At 45.9% G+C, this 23,597-nt stretch overlaps 1 protein-coding gene and 1 pseudogene across 6 annotated transcripts; both read right to left on the bottom strand.

Moving 5' to 3' along the window:
- Positions 1-981: 981 nt before the first annotated feature.
- Positions 982-8,113, bottom strand: LOC138419641 (killer cell immunoglobulin-like receptor 2DL4; annotated as a pseudogene).
- Positions 8,114-10,058: 1,945 nt separating this feature from the next.
- Positions 10,059-17,599, bottom strand: LOC138419305 (putative killer cell immunoglobulin-like receptor-like protein KIR3DX1). 6 transcript variants are annotated; one of them, XM_069552024.1, is made up of 9 exons: positions 17,462-17,599; positions 17,284-17,319; positions 15,841-16,119; positions 14,660-14,959; positions 13,281-13,580; positions 12,261-12,311; positions 11,404-11,526; positions 10,637-10,689; positions 10,059-10,526 (listed from the first exon to the last, which is right to left on the bottom strand). In XM_069552024.1, the coding sequence occupies exons 1-9, from the start codon at positions 17,493-17,495 to the stop codon at positions 10,353-10,355; spliced, it is 1,350 nt and encodes a 449-aa protein (XP_069408125.1). In that variant the 5' UTR covers positions 17,496-17,599; the 3' UTR covers positions 10,059-10,352. The 6 variants fall into 6 exon arrangements, with proteins under 6 accessions (XP_069408125.1, XP_070145372.1, XP_070145374.1 ...); XM_070289271.1 differs by having other exon boundaries at positions 11,390-11,526; positions 17,462-17,530; XM_070289273.1 differs by lacking the exon at positions 12,261-12,311 and having other exon boundaries at positions 11,390-11,526; positions 17,462-17,540.
- Positions 17,600-23,597: the final 5,998 nt, after the last annotated feature.

Raw genomic sequence — 23,597 nt, forward strand, 5'->3', positions numbered from 1 at the left:
TTCAGCCCTCCACTTGGTTGAGCCAAGCCACATTGTGCCACCAGTTGATAACTTACAAGGCACAAGACTCTCAAATCCTTGTCTTTGGTGAAAAGAAGCAAAAAAGACAAAACATGCAAATATTGATGGATTAACACAGCATGTGTAAAGCCTCCGTGGGGCAAGTGTTCCCCTGCAGCCTTCAGTGATCTGGAGTGGAACGTCCACTAGAATTCTCTGTGGTGACGGGATGTTTAAACACCTGCTCTGTCCACACCATGGCACCTGGCCACATGACGCTACCGAGCACTTGAAATGTGGTGGGTGTGACTGAAGAACTGAATGCTTCACTTCATATACGTCTAGAGTCATTGTCTGTACCGCGTGGCCGGGTGAGTATTTTATCGGCCAGTGCGGATCCAGACTAGGGGGATCTTGCTGTCTTGTTTCCTCCTCTGAATCCCCAGCACTCTCAGGGCACAAGGCTGGGAAAATCTGAGGGGACTTCCCGATGGCTCAGTGGTAAAGAATCCGCCTGCCAATGCAAGAGACATGAGAGACGAAGGTTCGACCCCTGGGTCTAGAAGATCCCCTCGAGAAGGGAACGGCAACGCACTCCAGGATTCTTGCCTGGAGAATCCCATGCACAGAGGAGCCTAGCGAGCTACACAGCATCCATGGGGTCACAAAGAGTCGAACATGACTGAATTGCCTTAGCAGGCACACACACAGCCTCATGTGGCAAGTGGCACCACACTGGATATCTCAAAGAGAATATACTTCATCTTTCTTTGGCCAACATGCATTGCTTTGATTATCGTTTCATGGAAAGCATTTTGTTTTGAATATAGCAGTGTGCACATGTCAATCTTAAACTTCCAATCTATCTCTCCCCCCATCCTTCCCCTCTGTAACTCTAAGTTTGTTTTCCAAGTCTACAAGTCTGTTTCTGTCTTATAAACAAGTTCATTTTTGTAAACTATTACTGAACAGAGGTTTTTTTTTTTAAATAGTTTTCTTTTATTTTAAACTGAATAATTTGAAGACTCAAGTTGCAAATTTTATGCTTTACTGGAAATTTTGAAAAAGTATGATGACCACGGTACCCTACCCTGTATGTGCAATTGATTAGAATACCTTCTCCCAAAATGTTGCATAGTTAAAATAGAGTATTAAAATAGCTAGGGGATTATTAAGAGGTGGTGGGATTTTTGAAGACGATCCTATAATTCTTGGACTCCAATCAACTTCAGAGCTACTGGGCTGCTTTGGAGGAGGAGAAGGAGTGCCCACGGAGGAACCCCTTTAAAAAGAGATGTAGCTTTTCAATTTATAACACTCTGTGTGCTCAAAGGATTGGGCCATTCAGGGCTCAGCATGTTCTTGGTTTACATTGAATTCCTCATAGATACTGGGCTCTGTGGAGTGGTGCATAGGGCTCAGGGGAGTGGGCATGAACAGTCTCTCAGAGAGGGTCCTGTGGTTCAAGTGAGCAAATATCACGTCCTCTTGATGGGTCCTGAGAGGAAGGAGATGTGAATGATGGAATGAGATGCGATTTTCGAAGGCTGGGGCATTCGGCATTAGAGGGACTCAGCTTAGGGCAAGGGTTTGGCCTGGGAGGATCCACCTTGCCATTCACTGTCTGTCTTCCTTGGGCTCTCCTTCCATGAAGGAAACATCTGAGAATGGAAGAGAGTCAAGGCTCTTTGGGATGGAGGCAGTTATCCCAAATCATTGTATCTTTGTTGGGGACATCAAAGCCAGAAAAAGGCAGGGGTATGCTCCAGGTGTTGAGACTGTCTACTCCACTAAGTTAAAAAAAAACAAAAACACACACAAAAAACCCCCACAACATCTCATATACAATCCCTGTCACTGATGGGCTCTCTCAGTAGCCTGTGCAAACCCACAGATCTCATCCTACATCTTCTATTATGGGTTATCCTGATGCATAAAAGCAGATTCCAAGGTCATAAAGGGGAGAGAACAGATGGCTGTGGCTGAAGGGAAGAACAGGGCTTGGAATGTCCCTGGAGCCCAGGGATTAAGAGTCCACTTCCAGTGCAGAGTGTGTGGGTTCTATCCCTGATGGGAGAACTGAGATCCCACATGCCTTGAAGCAACTATCCTCAGTGCTGCAACTGCTGAGCCCGCAAGCTCTGGAGCCTTGAACTGCACCCCAGCACCGCAATGAGGATCCCCCATGCTGAAGCTGAGACCTGATGCAGCTAAGAATAAATGTACACATATTTTCATAAAAAGAACAGGGTTTCATGGTTCCCTGGAAGATATTCCTTCAGGGATTACAACAATGGAAATCAGTTTTTAACCTACAGGAAGTGAAAATGCCATTATTTGCTATGAGCCCACCTCTTCCTGGGTCAGATGACGCTGTGTTTCCCTCCTTCAGACTTACGGTTGTGGGTAAAGCACCAGTGACAGTTTGGCTCTTCATACTTACTTTATGGGCAACCAGTGACAGACAAGAACAGCGAGGAAAATGCTGGTATAGATGAAGGCTACGGAGAGCCTAAGGAGAAGGTGCAGCTGGCTGGAGTGGCCTTGAGGAAGCCGTGCTTCTGCCAACAAGCCAACGGGAGAAGTTCTGGTTATCTGCTGCATACACCCTGCCCCTACACACAGGAGTGATTGTGTCCTTGTGTCAAAGTGTGTCAGCAGCTCTCAACCTGATCGGTATGGTCTCCACTTTCCAGGCGGTACCAAAGCATCCAGGAGAGATACTAGCGGTGGATGAAGTGAAGAGACCATGCAAGACAAGTAGCGGTCTGAAACCAGGTCCCCCAGGTTCCCATGCAATTTTTCTCTGCTGCCCATGTGACAAGGCATGGTGCTTTTGCATGAATGGGACTGCTTTAATCCTCCATATATTTCCCGCTGCATCCGCATAGACCTGGAATGGAATCCTCAAGAAGACACGACACTTCTATTTCTGAACTGTGGAATGTTAAGTTCATAAACACTAGAGGAGGAATAGCACATCTGAAGGTGCTCCCCCAAATCCTCCCTTTGTCCCCCATCCTTCCCCAAAGATGCTGGTGGAGGGAGGGTAAGCAGCTCCCTTAGCCTGGGGTCAAGTCACTCTCTCTCGCTTTGTTCAGTGTAGAAATTCCCAGTCCCAGAGAATCAGAAACTAAATGTCCCCTCTGGTTCTAATACAGACCATGATCTCAAATGCTGACATGACAGGGACGTTGAGGAGCCCAAGGTCACAGAGCTGGGAGGTGGTAGAACCAACATTCACACAGGAGCCCTCTGTCCTCTCAGAAATTTGCTGAGACAGGAGACCGTCTTGCTTACCTTCTGTGGTGTGTGGATCCATTGGTGATGGGCAAGTACTTGTAGTGGATCCTAGGGGAGAAAAGGCAGAAGGGGTGAACAGTAACCTTCCTTGCCCCACCAAAGGAGGACTCTTGTTTCTGGAAGGTTAACCTCCTCCCTGTCATTGACTCTGTCATTCCTCAGAGCACTGATGGGGGAGGGGAGAGCTTCTGGTCCCTCACCATGAATGCGTTGAGTAGACCTTCCATCCAGAAGAAGAGATGGTGGAAGGAGGTGGCAAGGATATGCCTGACAATGGAAGACAGCGGTAATCAAGAGACATTCTGTCTGCTCCAGGAATCACTATCTGTGCTCCTTAATTGGAAAATCACCTGTATGGCAGGGTCCTTCTGGGAAAACATTAAGAGCAAGGATATGATGCAATCTCAGATCCTCCCGAATGGGCCCAGATTCTCCTCCAGAAGGGTCTACCCTGACCCTTTTCTTTATTTGCCTTGATTACAGGACTCTGGTGTGGAGCATCCATACAGGAGGTGGAAGAGGGCTGAGATGCCATCTACCATCTCTTTTTCTCTCTGGTTCTCATTGCCTCCATTCCTCCAGAAGCCCTAAGGTCCCCTGACACCAGCACAGAGCCCTTGAGATAGAGCCCATGATACAGTAAGAATTTATGGGAAAAGCCAAACAGCCTTTTTGGCCATTGCAATGTGATGTAGTGGATTGTAAAGCACGGGACTCTTCATGGGGTTCTGGAGGTAAGAATACTGCAGTGAGTTGCCATTTCCTCCCCCAGGGGACCACATTTGGTCAGAACTCTTCACTATGACCTGTTAGGCTTGGGTGGCCCTGCATGACATGGCTCATAGTTTCATTGAGTTACACAAGCCCCTTCACCACGACAAAGTTGTGATCCATGAAGGGGGGAATGTGAAGGACAGAGGAGTCTGTCGTGCTACAGTCCACGGGGTCGCAAAGAGTTAGACACAGCTTAGCGACTGAACAGGAACAGCAAAGCATGGGCCAGGAAGAGGTTCCTCACCTGTGACAGACAGGAACAGTGGGTCGCTGGAGTCTGACCACGAGTAGGGAGAGCGAGTGAAGGAGCCGTAGCACCTGCAGACCCCCCTGTGGGCTAGGGTCCCAGGACCCAGAGGGAACTCTGCCTGGAGTGCTCCGCGGGGGCCCTGCCCAAGGTTCCCCCTCTCCCTGAGCAGATGGAGCTGGTCAGAGGCGCTCTCAGAGCTGCAGACCAAGGTTACGTTCTCCCCTGACCTCGCCACGGGTCCCCCTGGGCTGAGAGAGAGGGTTTCTTGGACACACCTGGAAGGAGAGGCAGTTTCATGAGACAGGCTCTTCCCGAATCCCATGTCCTTCACCCCTGAACTGAGAATTCACACTCGCGGTTCTTTTCAACTCTCTCTCTCTCTCTCTCTCTCTCTCTCTCTTTCTCTCTTGCTCTCACTCTCCTATTCTCCCCTATCTCTCCTACTTTCTCTCTCTAGGTCTCGGAAAGTGCCTCCCTCCTAATTTTTTTCCTTCTTGTATTTTTTTAAACTCTCACTAGTTCTCCTTGGATTGGTTGATTTGATTTGTCTTCTTTCATTCTGAGGCTCTCATTCTCTACCTCATCTCTATCTTTCAGCATTATTCCTCTATTCTATTATCTGTCTATATCTCCATCCACCGTTTGATCTACCCATCTTATCATCTATCTATATATCCACCCATGTTTCACCATCTATCTACCTTTCTATGGGTGTAGCTCTCTGTTTTATCATCCGTGTATATGTTCATCCATCACTTTCCCTGCTGATCTCTCATCTATTTCCTTTTTTTTAAATTTTAGTTTTTTATTTTTTAAATTTAAAAATCTTTAATTCTTACATGCGTTCCCACTTCCATGACTTCCTCTGCTTCTCGGTCTCCCTGGCTCTCTTTTGTAATCCCTATTATCTGCTCCCACATCACCATCTTTCTCGATCTTTGCACCCACCCACCCTCCCAAGTCTCTTATTTATAGGGCTTCTCTGTCCACTTCTTTCTTTCTCACTAATTCTCTAACCCTTTTTCTCTCCATTTACCTTTATTTTTTAAATGCTTTTCCCACTGCCCCCGTCCCTCTGGCTTGTTTTCTGTGTGTTCGCACAGCAGCTGTGTTTCTGCCTCTGCTTTCCGTTGACTCTGTTTTCTCTCTGATTCCATCTCTCTGTGGGCTCTGACCTCCATAATCTTACACGTTTGGTGTGAAGTTGCACATAGGCCTGAGCATACAGCATGAGAACCCATGAAACACACAACATACAGGAGCTGGCGTTTGGCTCCGTCACCAGGGACCTGGTATCCTGGGGCACAGTGTGGCTCAACCACCTGGAACGAAGCCACACCTGAGTCAACACAGTCTCTGTACGTCACCCGGGGCATGGGGACTAGGGCTCCCGGGGAAAGAGCCTGAGACAGACCAACCTGGTCATGAAGCCCTGGGCAGATACATGGTGTATCCTTGGGTTCCTTGAGTAGAGAAGAGAGTGTAGAGTTGAAATGGAAACCAGGCTCCTGAACTGCTTCTGGTCTCTGAACAAAGTCAGGCAGGAAGGGCACCCTCTCTGCTACTTGCCCTTCTGTCTGTGTCTCTCACTTCACTCTTTATCTCCATCTCTGAGTTCCTCTGTCTCTGCCCCTGCCTCTGTCTCTTCTGTCATAACAGGTGGTCTGTACTTGTTTCTCCTCTTTCTTTGTTGGATGCTACTCTCACCAAGTCGGTTTCTCTCCATGAAAAGCACCCTTCTCTCATCTCCCACACCACCTCCTGGGGCTTCCACATCCTGGTACATCCAGTCTGTATGCCAGCTCTTGACATTCTCACCTGTGACCACCGTGTTCAGAAGGTCACTGAGGGGCTGACCACTCAGAGTGGGAGAGATTGAAAGCACAGAAACATCTGCAGGAAAACCACCTCATCTCAAGGTCATCTGCTTCCAACCTTAGTTCCACATGTGGTTTCATTTCCCTTGGAATGGGATATAGCAATCGTAGATTTGGGATATTAGGATGCGGGCATCATGGGGAGCCATCATTCTGCCCACTGCAGGACCCAATTTCCGATATTAAATAGCATTTTATCTAGAATACCTGGAGCACTTCCTGTCGTTTTGACTGGACCCTGACTCACACTCCCACCAGAAATCTCTGGGGTCCGGGAGACTGGGAAATGGGTGGCCTCTCTGGACAAGAGCTCTCTGACCGGTGACCACAGTCTCCAGGGCTCGCTGGGTGATGACTACGCAGGGGGTAGGTGACCGTATTGGCCATGATGCCTATGGGTCCCTGCGTGTGCTTCAGGCATGGCACCCACAAGGAAGTCCTTCCAGAACATCACGACCTGGAGCTCAGGGACATTGGTTCTGTCACCCTTTGCAGCCTGAACCTGTCAATCCGAGAGGGGAGTGACCGGAGAGTCACATGCTGTCCTTGAGGAATCCCAGGGCTTGGCCAGGCTGACAGGGAGGGCTTGCAGTGATCACCTGGGGGAAAAGAATGCATGGTGTACAGCAGAAAATGGGAACCCCTTCCTTCGCTGGGCTCAGACGACCCAGCCCTTTCCCACATCTCTAAGGCTCCTTTTGAAACCAGGGGAACCCACGCTGCATGGAGATTCCCACACCACAGAGGCACAGCACACCCTACACGAAAAACATCTGCTGAGAATTTTGAGCGTGTGTGTGTGTGCTCAGCCGTGTCTGACTCCTGTGACCCCATGGACTGTAGCCCGTCAGGCTCCTCTATCCATGGGGATAGTCCAGGCAAGAATACTGAAGTGGGTTGCCATTTCCTTCTGCAGGGGATCTTCCAAACCCAGGATTGAACCCCGATCTTCTGCAGCCCCTGCATTGCAGGCAGGTTCTTCACCACTGAGCTACCCAGGAAGCCTGAGAATTTTGAGCAAGCGTCAACCAGCAGATTCTTCCTGGATGTTGATGATGTAAAATTTGTTTTATAAAACAAGACGGAGTAACACCCAGTGGAAGAACAACCTGTGTGAGTGAAATGATGTCAGCTCACATGAGAAACACAGGACATGATGGAATCTGTGGTAGAAACTTCTGGAATCTCAGGGGGCAAGGCATAGGTTCTCCCCTTCTTCTGAATGGAGGCCAGCAGCAGCAATTCTCTGCAATGCCCATCCATGGAGCTGCTAGAGAGCTTGAGTCATCACCTTGTCCTCCAAGGGTCTTTTGTCCCTGGCCCTGCTGCGTTCCCTCAGTCTACAGATAACACCAGTCCCTCCCAGTCACCCCAGCTCTGAGCATCACAGTCTCCTGTAGGTGCCCATAGAGCCTGGCTCATCAGAGGGAAGAGTGTCTGGGGGAGGGTCTCTGGACCAGAACTGGGGGCTAGACTTCCCTGAAAGTGTTAGTCAATCAGTCGTGTCTGACTCTTTGTGAGCCCCTGAGCTACAGACCACCAGACTCCTCTGTCCATGGGATTCTCCAGGCAAGAATACTGGAGTGGCTTGCCATGTTCTTCTCCAGGGGATCTTCCCAACCCAGGGATCCAACCCAGGTCCCCCTCACTGCAGGCAGACTCTCTACCATCAAAGCCACCCTGGAATCCCATTTTCTACTTCCAAAAGACTCACCCTTATATGGTTATGACTTCCCACAGTTGACCATCACCCTACCTTCTGTGCCATCTCCCCTCTTATTACAGGAGAGTCTTACTTGAGGTGGATGGCAACCACGGTTTTGGGGAAAGACTCACCCTCTTGTGCCCAGATGCTCTGGATCAAGAAGAACCCTGGAAAGAAAGACTCGTGATGGACAATCCATCTCATGTCAGACCTGGCCTTCTGCTCCCCCGGCCTGTTCTATGGGCCTCGTTTGCAAGGACGGTGCCCAGCCTTGATGAACCCAACCATTAAGATCCACTTTGCCCGTGTGGAGGCAGGGCTCTCCTTTAAGGTGGACCCAGCCCTCCAGGTCAATATTTGCACCAGGCTTTGTTCCATTCCAGGACTCAAGACATGCCAGTCTGATGATGGTGGACAGCATGGCGCTGCTTCTCCTGAGCAGGAGGCAGCAGTTCAGCAGACCTGAAGAGTACATAGGATGTTATAATGACGCCCAAACTAACATCATGTGCAAGCTGACCACAGGACGGAAAGGTGACTCACACAGGCTCTTCTTACTGTACAAAAGGCAGAGTGTGGGGGCCCAGGCTGAGGGAGGAATTGGGCTTCCTCGAAAATTTTAAGGCCAGTTCTGTCTCTTCAGAGTGTTTAACAACTTTAACCACAACCTCTGACCCAACCTACCTTTGGCTACGTTTCCAAGTTTACCAAAAATGTAAGCCGCAATATCTAATCTGCTATGACTTTGAGGCACTGAATTATTTTCTGTTTTCATTCTTGATATGATTTTAATATAATTTCTTATTTCATTCCTATATTAAAATATTTTTAAGCATTATATTTTATCTTTAATGTTCAACCATCTCTGTGACATCCACAGTAAAATTGTCTTTATGGAAAATGCTAATTTCATGATTTTTTTTAATCTATGAATTTTCCTATATTGTATTTTCTTTTCTATGTATGCATGGCGAAGTTCCTTCAACATGAAACAATTTTTAATAATTTATGTATAGTTGGCTTACAATATTATATTAGCTACATGTGTATTACATAGTGATTCAGTATTCTCAGAGATTACACACAATACAAAATTTATAAAATATTGACTATATTCCCTGTGCTGGACATTATAACCCTGTGAGTTATTTATTTCATAAATGGTTGTTGGTGTTTCTTAATCCACTCTACATACTTTGCTGCCCCTCACACCCACCCCTCTCCCCTCCCCCCTCTGGTAACCACTAGTTTCTTCTTTGAATCTGTGAGTCTGATTCTCTTTGGTTATGTTTGTTCATCTATTTTTATTTTCTTAATACTTATTATTGTTGATCTGGATGCATCAGATCTGCATTGTGGAATGTGGTATCTTTTTAGTTGTAGCTTGTGGGATCTAGTTTTCTGACCAGGGATTGAACCTGGACCCCCTGCATTGCAAACCCAGAGTCTTAATCACTGGACCATCAGGGAAATCACTATTTTGATTTTTAGATTCCACATATAAGTGAAAACATACAGCATTCCTCTTTCCCTGTCTGACTTATTTCACTAAGCATAATGCCCTCCAAGTCAATCCATGTTCTCAAAAGCCAGGACTTTGTTCTTTTTAGAAAGCTGAGGGGGCTTCCCTGGAGGCTCAGTGGTGCAGAATCCGCCTGCCATTGCAAGAGACATGAGAGACCTGGGTTCAGTGGGCCGAGAAGATCCCCTGGAGAAGAGAATGGAAACCTATCCCAGTATTCTTGTCCTGAGAATCCCATGCACACAGGAGCCTGGGCGTCTGCAGTCCATGGGTCCCAAAAGTCAGACATGACTGAGTTGACTTAGCATGCATGTATTCAGCCTCATATGTTTAGTGGCACCATACTGGCTATCTCAGAGTATACTTCATTTTTCATTTTGCCAACTAGCATTATTATTTTTTCTTGGAAAGCATTTTATTTTGAATATAGCACTGTTCACACATCAATCCCAAACTCCCCTCTATCTGTCCCACCACTCTTCCCCTCTGGTAACTCTAAGTTTGTTCTCTAAGTCTACAAGTCTCTTTCGGCCTGCAAATAAGTTTACCCTTGTACAATGTTACTGAAGAGGGGTTTTCTTTTATTGGTTTTGTTTTATTTTAAACTGAATAATTTGAAGAATCAACTGGCAAGTTTTTTATGCTTTATTAGAATTTTAGAAAAAGTAGGGTGATCATGATCAGCTACCTAGTATGAGCGATTGATTATAGCGTCTCCCCAAGCAGTGAGATAGTTACAATAGAGTCCTAGAAGAGCCAGGTGATTATTAAGAGGTGGTGGGATTTTTGAAGATGTCACTATAATTCTTGGACTCCACTCCTCACCTCAGAGCTATTGGGCTGCTTTGGAAGAGAAGGAGTGTCCACGAGGAATCCCTTTAACAAGAGATCTAGGTTATTGATTTGTAACACCCTGTGTGCTCAGAGCATGGGGCCAGGTCCGGGCTCAGCATGGTCTTGGTTTATGTTGAATTCCTCATAGATAATGGTCTCAGCAGAGGGGTGCATGGGCCTCAGGGGAGCGGGAGTGGACAGTCTCTTGGAGAGGGTCCCGAGGTCCAAATTAGCGTATATCACATCTTCTGCTTCAGAGTCCTGAGAGGAGAGAGGGGAGAATGATGGACTGAGACATGATCTTCAAAGGGTGGGCCACTGGTCATTGGAGGGGCTCAGACTATGGCAAAGCTTTGGGCTGGAGGACTCACCTCGCCGTTCACTGTTCTGTCCTCCATGGGCTCTCCCTGCATGTTGGCAACATCTGTGAATGGAAGAGATTCAAGGCTCTTCAGGGTGGATACAGTTATTGCAGACCTCCATAACTTTGATAGTTACATCAAAGTTAGAAAAAAGCAGGGGTGTGCCACAGGTTGTTGAACCTGTCTTTTCCACTAAATGAAACAAAACAAAACATTCCATATACAAGCCCAGCCATTCATGCACTGTCTCAGGAACCTGTGCAAACCCATGGACCATCTTACGATGTCTGTTGTGGACCAAACTCTTCTACATATCAGCAGAGTTCCAAGATCATGTAGGACAGGAAAATGGATGGCTGTAGTTGAAGGGAAGAACAGGGCTTGGAATGGCCCTGGTGGCCCAGGGATTAAGAGTCAGCCTTCCTGTTCAGGGAGCGTGGGTTCTATCCCTGGTGAGAGAACTGAGATCCCACATGCATGGAGCAACTATCCTTAATGCTGCAACTGTCGAGCCCACGAGCTCTGCAGCCTTGAACTGCACCCCAACTCCACAATGAGGATTCCCCATGCTGCAGCCAAGACTTCATGCCGCCAAGAATAAATCAATACATATTTTCATAAAAAGAACCCTTCCATGGGTCTCCGGAAGATGTTCGATCAGGGATTACAACAACAGAAATCAGTTTTTAACCTACAGGAAGTCAAAATGCCATTCTCTGCTATGAGCCCAACTTTCCCTGGGTCAAATGATGCTGAGCTCACCTCTTCAGACTTACGATTTGGGGTAGAACACCAGTGACAGACAAGAGCAGAGAGGATGATGCTGGTAGAGGTGAAGGCTATGGAGAGCCCAAGGATAATGTACCATGTGCTGAAGTGTTCTTGAGGAAGCTGTGTTTCTGCCAACAAGCAAAAGGAAGGTCTGGGTATTCATTGCACACGCTGTGCCCCTACACACTGGATTTATTGTATCCTTGCATCAAACTGTCAGTATCTATCAACCTGATCAGTTATGGTCTCCACTTCCCAGGAGATACCAAAGCATCCAGGAGAGATGCTAGCAGTGGATAAAGTAAAGGGGCTGTGCGAGACCAGCAGACGTCTGAACCAAGGTTCCCCGGGCACTGATGCAGCTTTTCTCTGCTGCCCCGTATGACAAGCCATGGTGTTTTTGGTTGAATGTGACCCTTTAATCCACAATACATTTCCCCTCCATCCACATAGACCTGGAATGGAGTCCTCAAGAAGATATGACACTTATTTCTGACCTGTGGAATGCTTAATTCACAAAACACTAACCGAGGAGTAACACATATATAAGGAGCTCCCTAAAATTCTCCGCCTGCCCCACCATCCATCCCAAAAGATCCTGGTGGAGGGAGGGTGAGCAGCTCCCTTAGTATGGGGTTAGGTCACTCTGACTCACTTTGTTCAATTTAGAAACTCCCAGTCACAGAGCATGAGAATCTCAATGCCCCCTCTGGTTCTAGGCAGACCATGGTCTCAAATGCTGACATGACAGGGACATTGAGGAGCCCAAGGTCACAGAGCTGGGAAATGGCAGAGCCAACACTCACACTGGAACCCTCTGTCTTCTTAGAAACTTGCTGAGATAGGAGACTGTCTTGCTTACCTCCTGTGGTGTGTGGAATCATGGGTGATGGGTAAGTACTTGTAGTGGATCCTAGAGGAGAAAAGCCAGAAGGGCTGAACAGTAACCTTCCTCATACGGACTGAAGGTGGACTATTGTTTCTGGAAGGTTGACCTCCTGCCTGTCCTTGACTGTGTCATCCCTCAGAGCACTGATGGAGGAGGGGAGGGCTTCTAGTCCCTCCCCGTGAAAGCACTGAGTAGACCCTCCATCCTGGAGAAGGGATGGTGGAAGGAGGCGGGAAGGATATGCCTGGTGGTGAAAGACAGCTGTAAGCTAGAGACATCCTCTCTGCTCCGGGAATGAGTGTCTGTGCTCCTTAACTGGGAATCACCTGTATGTCAGAGGTGCTTCTGGGAGAACATTAAGGCAAGGCGCCAAGGCAATCTCTGATATTCCCAAATCAGCCCTGCCTGTCCTCCTCTTGGGTCTACCCTGACCCTTTTCTTTTTTGCCTGGATAGACAGGAGTCTGCTGTGGAGCATCCATACAGGAGGTGGAAGAGGGTTGAGATGCCATCTACCATCTCTCTTCCTCTCTGGTTCTCATTGCCTCCATTTCTCCAGAAACACTATGGTTCCCCTGACACCAACACGGAGCCCTTGAAATAGAGCTCATGATAAAGTAAGATGTTATGCAAAACCCCAAATGGACTATTTGCCCAGTGCAATCTCATTTTCTATATTGTAAAGTTTGGGACTGTTCATGGATTCTTGAGGCAGGAATGCTGCAATGGGTTGCCATTTCCTCCTACAGGGGACCATGTTTTCTCAGGACTCTTCACTATGACCCTTCAGACTTGGGTGGCCCTGCATGACTGGCTCATAGCTTTACTGAGGTACGAAGGCCCCTTCACCACTACAAGGCTGTGATCCATGAGGAGGAGATAGTGAAGGACAGAGGAGTCTGTAGTGCTGCAGTCCATGGGGTGGCAAAGAGTTGGACACAACATAGCGACTGAACAGGAAGAACAAAGCATGGGCCAGGAAGAGGTTCCTCACCTGTGACAGACAGGAACAGTGGGTCGCTGGAGTCTGACCATGAGTAGGGAGAGCGCGTGAAGGAGCCGTAGCACCTGTAGACCCCGCTGTGGGCTGGGGTCCCAGGACCCAGAGGGAACTCTGCCTGGAGGGCTCCACGGGGGCCCCATCCTACAGAGAGCAGGTGCCCAAGGTCCTCCGTCTCCTTGAGCAGATGGAACTGGTCAAAGGCACTCTCCGAGCTGCAGACCAAGGTCACATTCTCCCCTGATGTCACCACCGGGCCCCCCAGGGCTGAGAGTGAGGGTTTCCTGGACCAACCTGGAAGGAAGACACCTTGATCTCAGAGCACAAAGTAACCCGAGTCCTAAATAGAGGACTAAAGCCGGAAGTGTGCAACAAGAGAGGCACTGCAGTGAGAAGGCCGCCCGCCGCCAGGAGAGAAAGCCCCACAGCAAGGGACACCTGGCACAGGGAAAACTTCAGAAATAACTTTAAAAATGGAGTGTCATTTAAAATCCTCTTGAACAAATTAATAGTTTTTAAAATGGATTGTCATTTAACGTCCACTTTTAAAGAAAGAGTATATATCTATATGAATAAGTGAATCACTCTGTTGTACAACAGGAATTAACAACATCTTATATCAACCAGACTTCAACAAACAGAACTAAAAAATAAATTAAAAAAAAACAAACAAACGTGTGGTTCTCGTGAAATAAATGGAACTTACTAACTACTGCTGGGACCATCAGAAAACATGGCATTGACCCAGAAGAAGAGATTATGGAGTGGAAATTGCCAGAATCTCATTGGATCTTAGGCTGTCTCATTCTTGAGGGTTTGTTCAGGGATGTCATGCCCACCCACAGGGGCTGGAAGGGACTCCTCAGGGACTCCTGGAGGGTTGGAGGGACCACTCCCCCCTCTTTGTGCAGAAGGATGCATTAAACTAAGAGCCTGACAACGTCAGGGTGTCGACCTCCATCTCGGTCACCCAGGGGCTGGACTGCAGGGCGTCTGGTACCACATGTGCTGCTGACTGAGGAAAGGAGCTCTGACATGAAAGTGGGAAACCAATCCCTTAACCAGCCATCAGTGGCTGACTGAGCGGGGAATTGCCCGTGTCCCTGCTCTGGTACATTTTTCTCCATTGGTCGTTCTTTCACGTTCTCGCTCCTTCGCTCTGTCACCGGCTGTGTCTTCCTGTAGGCACACGGCAGGGACTCTGTTCTCTTTTCCCTTCCGCTTTCACACCTCCTCTCTCTCTGGTTTGTTCCCTCTCCCGAGTCTGTGAGTGTCTCTGCACGCCTGTCATTCTCTCCCGGTACTGACGCTGGACTGGACACCAGACCTTCTGTGACACAGAGAGCAGAAGGCACTGGTCTGGCCACACTCACCTGTGATGATGATGTCCACGGGGTCGCTGGGGGCTGACCACACAAAGGGGGAGCGGCTGAGAGAGCCATAGCATCTGTAGGTGCCCGCACTCGCCACAGTCATGGGGCCAATGGAGAAGTCAGCTGGGACATGCCCACCAGTGAGCATCTGTCCACGTCTCTGGAAATGCCCTGTGCTATTTTCTTGGTGCAGGGTAAACTCGTCAAACCACAGCAGTGAGTGACAGCGGAGGGTCACATTCTCTCCCGCACGCATGAGAGGGCTGGGGTGGGCTGAGATGGAGGGTTTTGTGAAGACACCTAGGAGCAAAGAGCTTGTGAGCTTCAGTGAGTCACCCCACCTCGGCGCTTCCCCTGACATCTGAAGGTGTGAAAAATGTCCCCGTGAACCATCAAAGCCAATTACCCTTCCTGTGTGTTCTGTTGCATTTTCTTTAGCCTTGTCTCGGGGTATGGCTCATGCTTTTCTGTTTCTCTTTGCTCAAGACCTCCAGCCTCCTCTGTGTTTATTCTAAGCTCTCTAGCTGTTGCATCTGCTCTGTTTCATGCATGCATACTCAGACACTTCAGGCCTGTCCAACTCTGCACCCCATGAACCAAAGCCTGCCAGGCTCCTCTACCCATAGGATTCTCCAGGCAGGAAAACTGGAGTGGGTTGCTGTTCTCTCAGCTTCATCCTGTCCCTAATATGTGTGGTGGGGAGCTGGGTGGTTCTGACCAAGCATTCCCTGGCTCCGTTCACACTCATCTAGAATGTGGGTGATGACTGGCATGAGATTGGAAAGGAGGTGGAGAAAAAAGGGAACATTTCCCCATCTGTGACCCCCACATCATGCATCTGGAGACATTCCTGGGACTCCTCCCTGGGGCTCCAACTCCTTCACATGGGATTACAGCTCCCTAGTGTGTATCAGGTGCTGGATCAAGGTCGTTCCCATCCTCCCTGGTGACAGGCAGTGGCAGTATCCTGTCTAACTAATGCCTAGGGAGGCTCCTCCTTCCTTTGCCAGAGCATCCCATTTACTCAACACCCTGAGTTTAAACTCTCAGAGCGGATTCTCTTTCCTGGTTCATTCCTGGCTGGAAATCCTGAGTAAATCATGGACAAGGTAAAGAACTTGGACCTCGGATGGGATTGCCTGCATAGACGGCTGTCCCGGGCTGGGCTGGACCCCTCCTACCTGTGACCACAATCTGCAGGGGGTCACTGTGTCTGGAAAACTCAAAGGGAGACCTGGAGAATCCGGAACATGTGTAGGACCCGGCATGTTCTCTGGTCACCGGGCCGAGGGTGAAGTTGTTGAAATGATTTCCATGGAGCTCGGGCAAACTGGCCCCATCTGTTTTGAACAGTCTGAATATCTTAAATGGAGAACGGAAGTGACACTGAAGAGTCACAGTCTGTCCTAAGGGAACCATGGGGCTTGGCCAGGCTGACAAAGAGGGCTTGTCATATTCACCTAGGAGAGAAAGAGTCACAGGTTTTGAGAAGAAAATAGGAACATTCCCCTCTCCCCACTGTTCTTGTTGGAGCACTTCCCCTTCAATTCTTCCAAGGCACCAACCCTAAAGTGTATCACCCTAATACTCAAGGACACCTGGGGCTGGGGGACAGACAGAGACACAGTCAACCCAGGACAGACATCACAAAGATCCTAAGAATATGATTCTCAGCAGTGATTCTTATCAGGAGAAGAATAACTCCTTGGGTTGACAAAATGTTGAAAACTATATCAAAACACAAAACACTGGGGATTCCTGGGTGGTCTGGTGGTTAGGACTCAGCACTTTCTCTGCCAAGGGCCCGGGTTGAATCTCTAATCATGGAACTGAGATCCTGCATGCTGTACGATGCAGGCAAAAGAAACCCCACCAAAAAACTGATGCATGGAAAAGAAGTGGGAGGGCTTCCCTGTTGGATTTGTTGTAGCTCACACGGTAAAGAAACTTCCTGCAATGCAGGAGAGCACGGTTCAGTCCCCAGGTAGGGAAGATCCCCTGGAGAAAGAAATGGCAACCCCCTCCAGTATTCTTGCCTGGAGAATCCCATGAACAGAGGAGCCTGGTGAGTTACTGTTCGTAGGGTCACAAAGAGTCGGACATGACTGAGTGACTAACAGTAACACAGGTAACAAGTGAAAAAGCCACTTGACTAAAAAGAAGGAAATGAAGCTTGAAGCTGGCTCCTTTTTTAGCTCACCAACATCAAATGTGTGGCAAGGTCCAGGTGGCCCTGCATGAGGAGCAGACCCTTCCCTGGTTTCAGGTCCAGCGGGCTTCCTACAGATGCTGTTGTTAAGGCCCAGCTGGAGATGCCATGAGCCAGCTTGTAGGGGAGGGTCTGTGGGCTGCAGCCTCTTGCTCCCCTCTCATGATAGAAATGGCACTCACTGGGCCTAGCTCCCAGCTCCCAGACTTCACACTGTGGCTTCAGGTCCAGAGTCCAGAGCTGGGATCACCTCTGGGGAGGGTGAAGATGAGTATCAAGGCCAATAGGAGGATCTGGGATCCACAGGGCATGCGGCTCACTGTACTGACACAGGTCTCATCCTGGCCCCCAGTGTCATCTGCATCAGCCCCAACTGCTCTGTTCAACAGAGAAATAAGGGATGGGGAGGACTCACCCACAGCTGCCCAGATCCTCAGACTCACACAGAATCCTAGAAGGAAAAACACATCAGAGATGGCTTGTCCCAATGGACCCCACACTCTTTGCACCCTCATGCAGGGAACCTGGTCAGTGGTGTGAAGACCTCCTAATTTCCACCACAACCCGCTTCAACCGTGTGTTTCGGGACTCACCGAGACTCAGGAGGCTGAGGAGTGTGGGGCACATGGCTCTGCTTCTGTGAGACAGGAGGCAGAACTGAGCAAAGCTGACAGAGCCACAGGATGCGGAAGGCGGTCAGTGTTGTTGGTACAGTCAGCCTGGTTCATGTCACATGGGAAGATGGCTAGCCTCTTCTCAAAGCCAGGGATGGAAGTCTGACCTGAGCCGCATTACGGAGCATCCCTCATGACCCGATCGTTACTTTTTGTTTCCCTCAACACTGTAAACCTAAGAGGATTCGAACAGATCTTGCTGCCTTTAGGAAGTAGTAACTCTGCTTCAGTGTATACCATGCAGGATGCTTTTCCCACGCTCATGATAAATCTCATTCACCTTAACTCTTCACAGAAGAGAAACCACATGTTCCCACCTCGTATGTCAGGCTCAGTGCAGGTTGCCAATTAAAGATTCATTAATAGAGACTTTTATTCTGCATTCTTATGAGAGGACCAGACATGCATATTATGACTCTTTGAAAATATGAAAAAATTCTGCATTGTAATATTTGTGATTAAGGAGCTAACTGTGTTAGTTTCAGGTGTACAGCAAAGTTACTCAGTTACACATATACATGCATCTGCTGCTTTTCAAATTCTTTTCCCACTTAGATAGTTATAGAATATTAGGTAGAATTCTCTGTTTTATACACTAGGTCCTTGTGGTCATGCATTTTTATTTTTTATTTTTTTTAGCTTTTTATTTTTTAAATTTTAATATCTTTAATTCTTACATGCGTTCCCAAACATGAACCCCCCTCCCACCTCCCTCCCCATAACATCTCTCTGGGTCATCCCCATGCACCAGCCCCAAGCATGCTGCATCCTGCGTCAGACATAGACTGACGATTCAATTCTTACATGATAGTATACATGTTAGAATGTCATTCTCCCAAATCATCCCACCCTCTACCTCTCCCTCTGAGTCCAAAAGTCTGTTATACACATATGTGTCTCTTTCCCTGTCTTGCATACAGGGTCGTCATTGCCATCTTCCTAAATTCCATATGTATGTGTTAGTATACTGTATTGGTGTTTTTCTTTCTGGCTTACTTCACTCTGTATAATCGGCTCCAGTTTCATCCATCTCATCAGAACTGATTCAAATGAATTCTTTTTAACAGCTGAGTAATACTCCATTGTGTATATGTACCACCGCTTTCTTATCCATTCATCTGCTGATCGACATCTAGGTTGTTTCCATGTCCTGGCGATTATAAACAGTGCTGCGATGAATATTGGGGTACAAGTGTCTCTTTCAATTCTGGTTTCCTCGGTGTGTATGCCCAGAAGTGGGATTGCTGTGTCATAAGGTAGTTCTATTTGCAATTTTTTAAGGAATCTCCACACTGTTCTCCATAGTGGCTGTACTAGTTTGCATTCCCACCAACAGTGTAGGAGGGTTCCCTTTTCTCCACACACTCTCCAGCATTTATTGCTTGCAGATTTTTGGATGGCAGCCATTCTGACTGGTGTGAAGTGGTACCTCATTGTGGTTTTGATTTGCATTTCTCTAATAATGAGTGAAGTTGAGCATCTTTTCATGTGTTTGTTAGCCATCCGTATGTCTTCTTTGGAGAAATGTCTATTTAGTTCTTTGGCCCATTTTTTGATTGGGTCGTTTATTTTCCTGGAATTGAGCTGCAGAAGTTGCTTGTATATTTTTGAGATTAGCTGTTTGTCAGTTGCTTCATTTGCTATTATTTTCTCCCATTCAGAAGGCTGTCCTTTGACCTTGCTTATATTTTCCTTTGTTGTGCAGAAGCTTTTAATTTTAATTAGATCCCATTTGTTTATTTTTGCTTTTATTTCCAGAATTCTGGGAGGTGGATCATAGAGGATCCTGCTGTGATTTATGTCTGAGAGTGTTTGCCTATGTTCTCCTCTAGGAGTTTTATAGTTTCTGATCTTACATTTAGATCTTTAATCCATTTTGAGTTTATTTTTGTGTGCGGTGTTAGAAAGTGATCTAGTTTCATTCTTTTACAAGTGGTTGACCAGTTTTTCCAGCACCACTTGTTAAAGAGATTGTCTTTACTCCATTGTATATTCTTGCCTCCTTTGTCAAAGATAAGGTGTCCATATGTGTGTGGATTTATCTCTGGGCTTTCTATTTTGTTCCATTGATCTATATGTCTGTCTTTGTGCCAGTACCATACTGTCTTGATGACTGTGGCTTTGTAGTAGAGCCTGAAGTCAGGCAAGTTGATTCCTCCAGTTCCATTCTTCTTTCTCAAGATTGCTTTGGCTATTCGAGGTTTTTTGTATTTCCATACAAATCTTGAAATTATTTGTTCTAGTTCTGTGAAAAATGTGGCTGGTAGCTTGATAGGGATTGCATTGAATTTGTAAATTGCTTTGGGTAGTATACTCATTTTCACTATATTGATTCTGCCGATCCATGAACATGGTATATTTTTCCATCTATTAGTGTCCTCTTTGATTTCTTTCATCAGTGTTTTATAGTTTTCTATATATAGGTCTTTAGTTTCTTTAGGTAGATATATTCCTAAGTATTTTATTCTTTTCGTTGCAATGGTGAATGGAATTGTTTCCTTAATTTCTTTTTCTACTTTCTCATTATTAGTGTATAGGAATGCAAGGGATTTCTGTGTGTTGATTTTATTTTTTTTATTTTTATTTTTTTTTATTTTTTTAATTTTAGTTTTTTATTTTTTAAATTTTAAAATCTTTAATTCTTACATGCATTCCCAAACATGAACCCCCCTCCCACCTCCCTCCCCATAACATCTTCCTGGGTCATCCCCATGCACCAGCCCCAAGCATGCTGCATCCTGCATCAGACATAGACTGGCGATTCAATTCACATGATAGTATACATGTTAGAATGTCATTCTCCCAAATCATCCCACCCTCTCCCTCTCCCTCTGAGTCCAAAAGTCCGTTATACACATCTGTGTCTCTTTCCCTGTCTTGCATACAGGGTCGTCATTGCCATCTTCCTAAATTCCATATATATGTGTTAGTATACTGTATTGGTGTTTTTCTTTCTGGCTTACTTCACTCTGTATAATCGGCTCCAGTTTCATCCATCTCATCAGAACTGATTCAAATGAATTCTTTTTAATGGCTGAGTAATACTCCATTGTGTATATGTACCACAGCTTTCTTATCCATTCATCTGCTGATGGACATCTAGGTTGTTTCCATGTCCTGGCTATTATAAACAGTGCTGCGATGAACATTGGGGTACATGTGTCTCTTTCAATTCTGGTTTCCTCGGTGTGTATGCCCAGAAGTGGGATTGCTGGGTCATAAGGTAGTTCTATTTGCAATTTTTTAAGGAATCTCCACACTGTTCTCCATAGTGACTGTACTAGTTTGCATTCCCACCAACAGTGTAGGAGGGTTCCCTTTTCTCCACACCCTCTCCAGCATTTATTGCTTGCAGATTTTTGGATGGCAGCCATTCTGACTGGTGTGAAGTGGTACCTCATTGTGGTTTTGATTTGCATTTCTCTAATAATGAGTGAAGTTGAGCATCTTTTCATGTGTTTGTTAGCCATCCGTATGTCTTCTTTGGAGAAATGTCTATTTAGTTCTTTGGCCCATTTTTTGATTGGGTCGTTTATTTTTCTGGAATTGAGCTGCATAAGTTGCTTGTATATTTTTGAGATTAGTTGTTTGTCAGTTGCTTCATTTGCTATTATTTTCTCCCATTCAGAAGGCTGTCTTTTTGGAAAAGAAGAAGTAAAACTCTCACTGTTTGCAGATGACATGATCCTCTACATGGAAAACCCTAAAGACTCCACCAGAAAATTACTAGAGCTCATCAATGAATATAGTAAAGTTGCAGGATATAAAATCAACACACAGAAATCCCTTGCATTCCTATACACGAATAATGAGAAAGTAGAAAAAGAAATTAAGGAAACAATTCCATTCACCATTGCAACGAAAAGAATAAAATACTTAGGAATATATCTACCTAAAGAAACTAAAGACCTATATATAGAAAACTATAAAACACTGATGAAAGAAATCAAAGAGGACACTAATAGATGGAGAAATATACCATGTTCATGGATTGGAAGAATCAATATAGTGAAAATGAGTATACTACCCAAAGCAATTTACAAATTCAATGCAATCCCTATCAAGCTACCAGCCACATTTTTCACAGAACTAGAACAAATAATTTCAAGATTTGTATGGAAATACAAAAAACCTCGAATAGCCAAAGCAATCTTGAGAAAGAAGAATGGAACTGGAGGAATCAACTTGCCTGACTTCAGGCTCTACTACAAAGCCACAGTCATCAAGACAGTATGGTACTGGCACAAAGACAGACATATAGATCAATGGAACAAAATAGAAAGCCCAGAGATAAATCCACACACATATGGACACCTTATCTTTGACAAAGGAGGCAAGAATATACAATGGAGTAAAGACAATCTCTTTAACAAGTGGTGCTGGAAAAACTGGTCAACCACTTGTAAAAGAATGAAACTAGATCACTTTCTAACACCGCACACAAAAATAAACTCAAAATGGATTAAAGATCTAAATGTAAGATCAGAAACTATAAAACTCCTAGAGGAGAACATAGGCAAAACACTCTCAGACATAAATCACAGCAGGATCCTCTATGATCCACCTCCCAGAATTCTGGAAATAAAAGCAAAAATAAACAAATGGGATCTAATTAAAATTAAAAGCTTCTGTGTGTTGATTTTATATCCTGCAACTTTACTATATTCATTGATGAGCTCTAGTAATTTTCTGGTGGAGTCTTTAGGGTTTTCTATGTAGAGGATCATGTCATCTGCAAACAGTGAGAGTTTTACTTCTTCTTTTCCAATTTGGATTCCTTTTGTTTCTTTTTCTGCTCTGATTGCTGTGGCCAAAAGTTCCAGAACTATGTTGAATAGTAGCGGTGAAAGTGGACACCCTTGTCCTGTTCCTGACTTTAAGGGAAATGCTTTCAATTTTTCACCATTGAGGATAATGTTTGCTGTGGGTTTTTCATAGATAGCTTTTATTATGTTGAGGTATGTTCCTTCTATTCCTGCTTTCTGGAGAGTTTTTATCATAAATGGATGTTGAATTTTGTCAAAGGCCTTCTCTGCATCTATTGAGATAATCATGGTTTTTATTTTTCAATTTGTTAATGTGGTGAATTACATTGATTGATTTGCGGATATTGAAGAATCCTTGCATCCCTGGGATAAAGCCCACTTGGTCATGGTGTACGATCTTTTTAATGTGTTGTTGGATTCTGATTGCTAGAATTTTGTTGAGGATTTTTGCATCTATGTTCATCAGTGATATTGGCCTGTAGTTTTCTTTTTTTGTGACATCTTTGTCAGGTTTTGGTATTAGGGTGATGGTGGCCTCATAGAATGAGTTTGGAAGTTGACCTTCCTCTGCAATTTTCTGGAAGAGTTTGAGGAGGATAGGTGTTAGCTCTTCTCTAAATTTTTGGTAGAATTCAGCTGTGAAGCCGTCTGGACCTGGGCTTTTGTTTGCTGGAAGATTTCTGATTACAGTTTCAATTTCTGTGCTTGTGATGGGTCTGTTAAGATTTTCTATTTCTTCCTGGTTCAGTTTTGGAAAATTGTACTTTTCTAAGAATTTGTCCATTTCTTCCACGTTGTCCATCTTATTGGCATACAACTGCTGATAGGTCATGCATTTTTAATATAGCCTTGTGTATATGTCAGTACCAAACTTACAATATAACCTCCCCCTGACATTTCCCTCCTGGTAACCGTAAGTTCATTCTCTGTGAGTCTGTTTTGTAAATAAATTCATTTTCTTTGATGTCACAAATAAGCAATATCATGTGATATTTGTCTTTCTCTGACTCTTCTTCTTCTGAAATTATTTCGTGACTGTGAGTGGAAACTTTGCAGACACAACACTCTTTGTCTCTCTCTCTTTCTCCCTTTCCAATCCAAGGACCACACATGTACACAGAGATAACGTGTGTAAAGGTGACTGTGGTGTTTTCTGGGAGGGGGATTTGTTCTGCCTGAAAAAGTGGACTACCTTGCTTCCTAGATACTCTACTGCTGCTGCTGCTAAGTGGCTTCAGTTGTGTCCTACTCTGTGCAACCCAATAGACGGCAGCCCAGCAGGCTCCCCC

Source organism: Ovis canadensis, chromosome 14, assembly GCF_042477335.2.
Source record: "Ovis canadensis isolate MfBH-ARS-UI-01 breed Bighorn chromosome 14, ARS-UI_OviCan_v2, whole genome shotgun sequence".
Classification (NCBI taxonomy): Eukaryota; Metazoa; Chordata; class Mammalia; order Artiodactyla; family Bovidae; genus Ovis; species Ovis canadensis.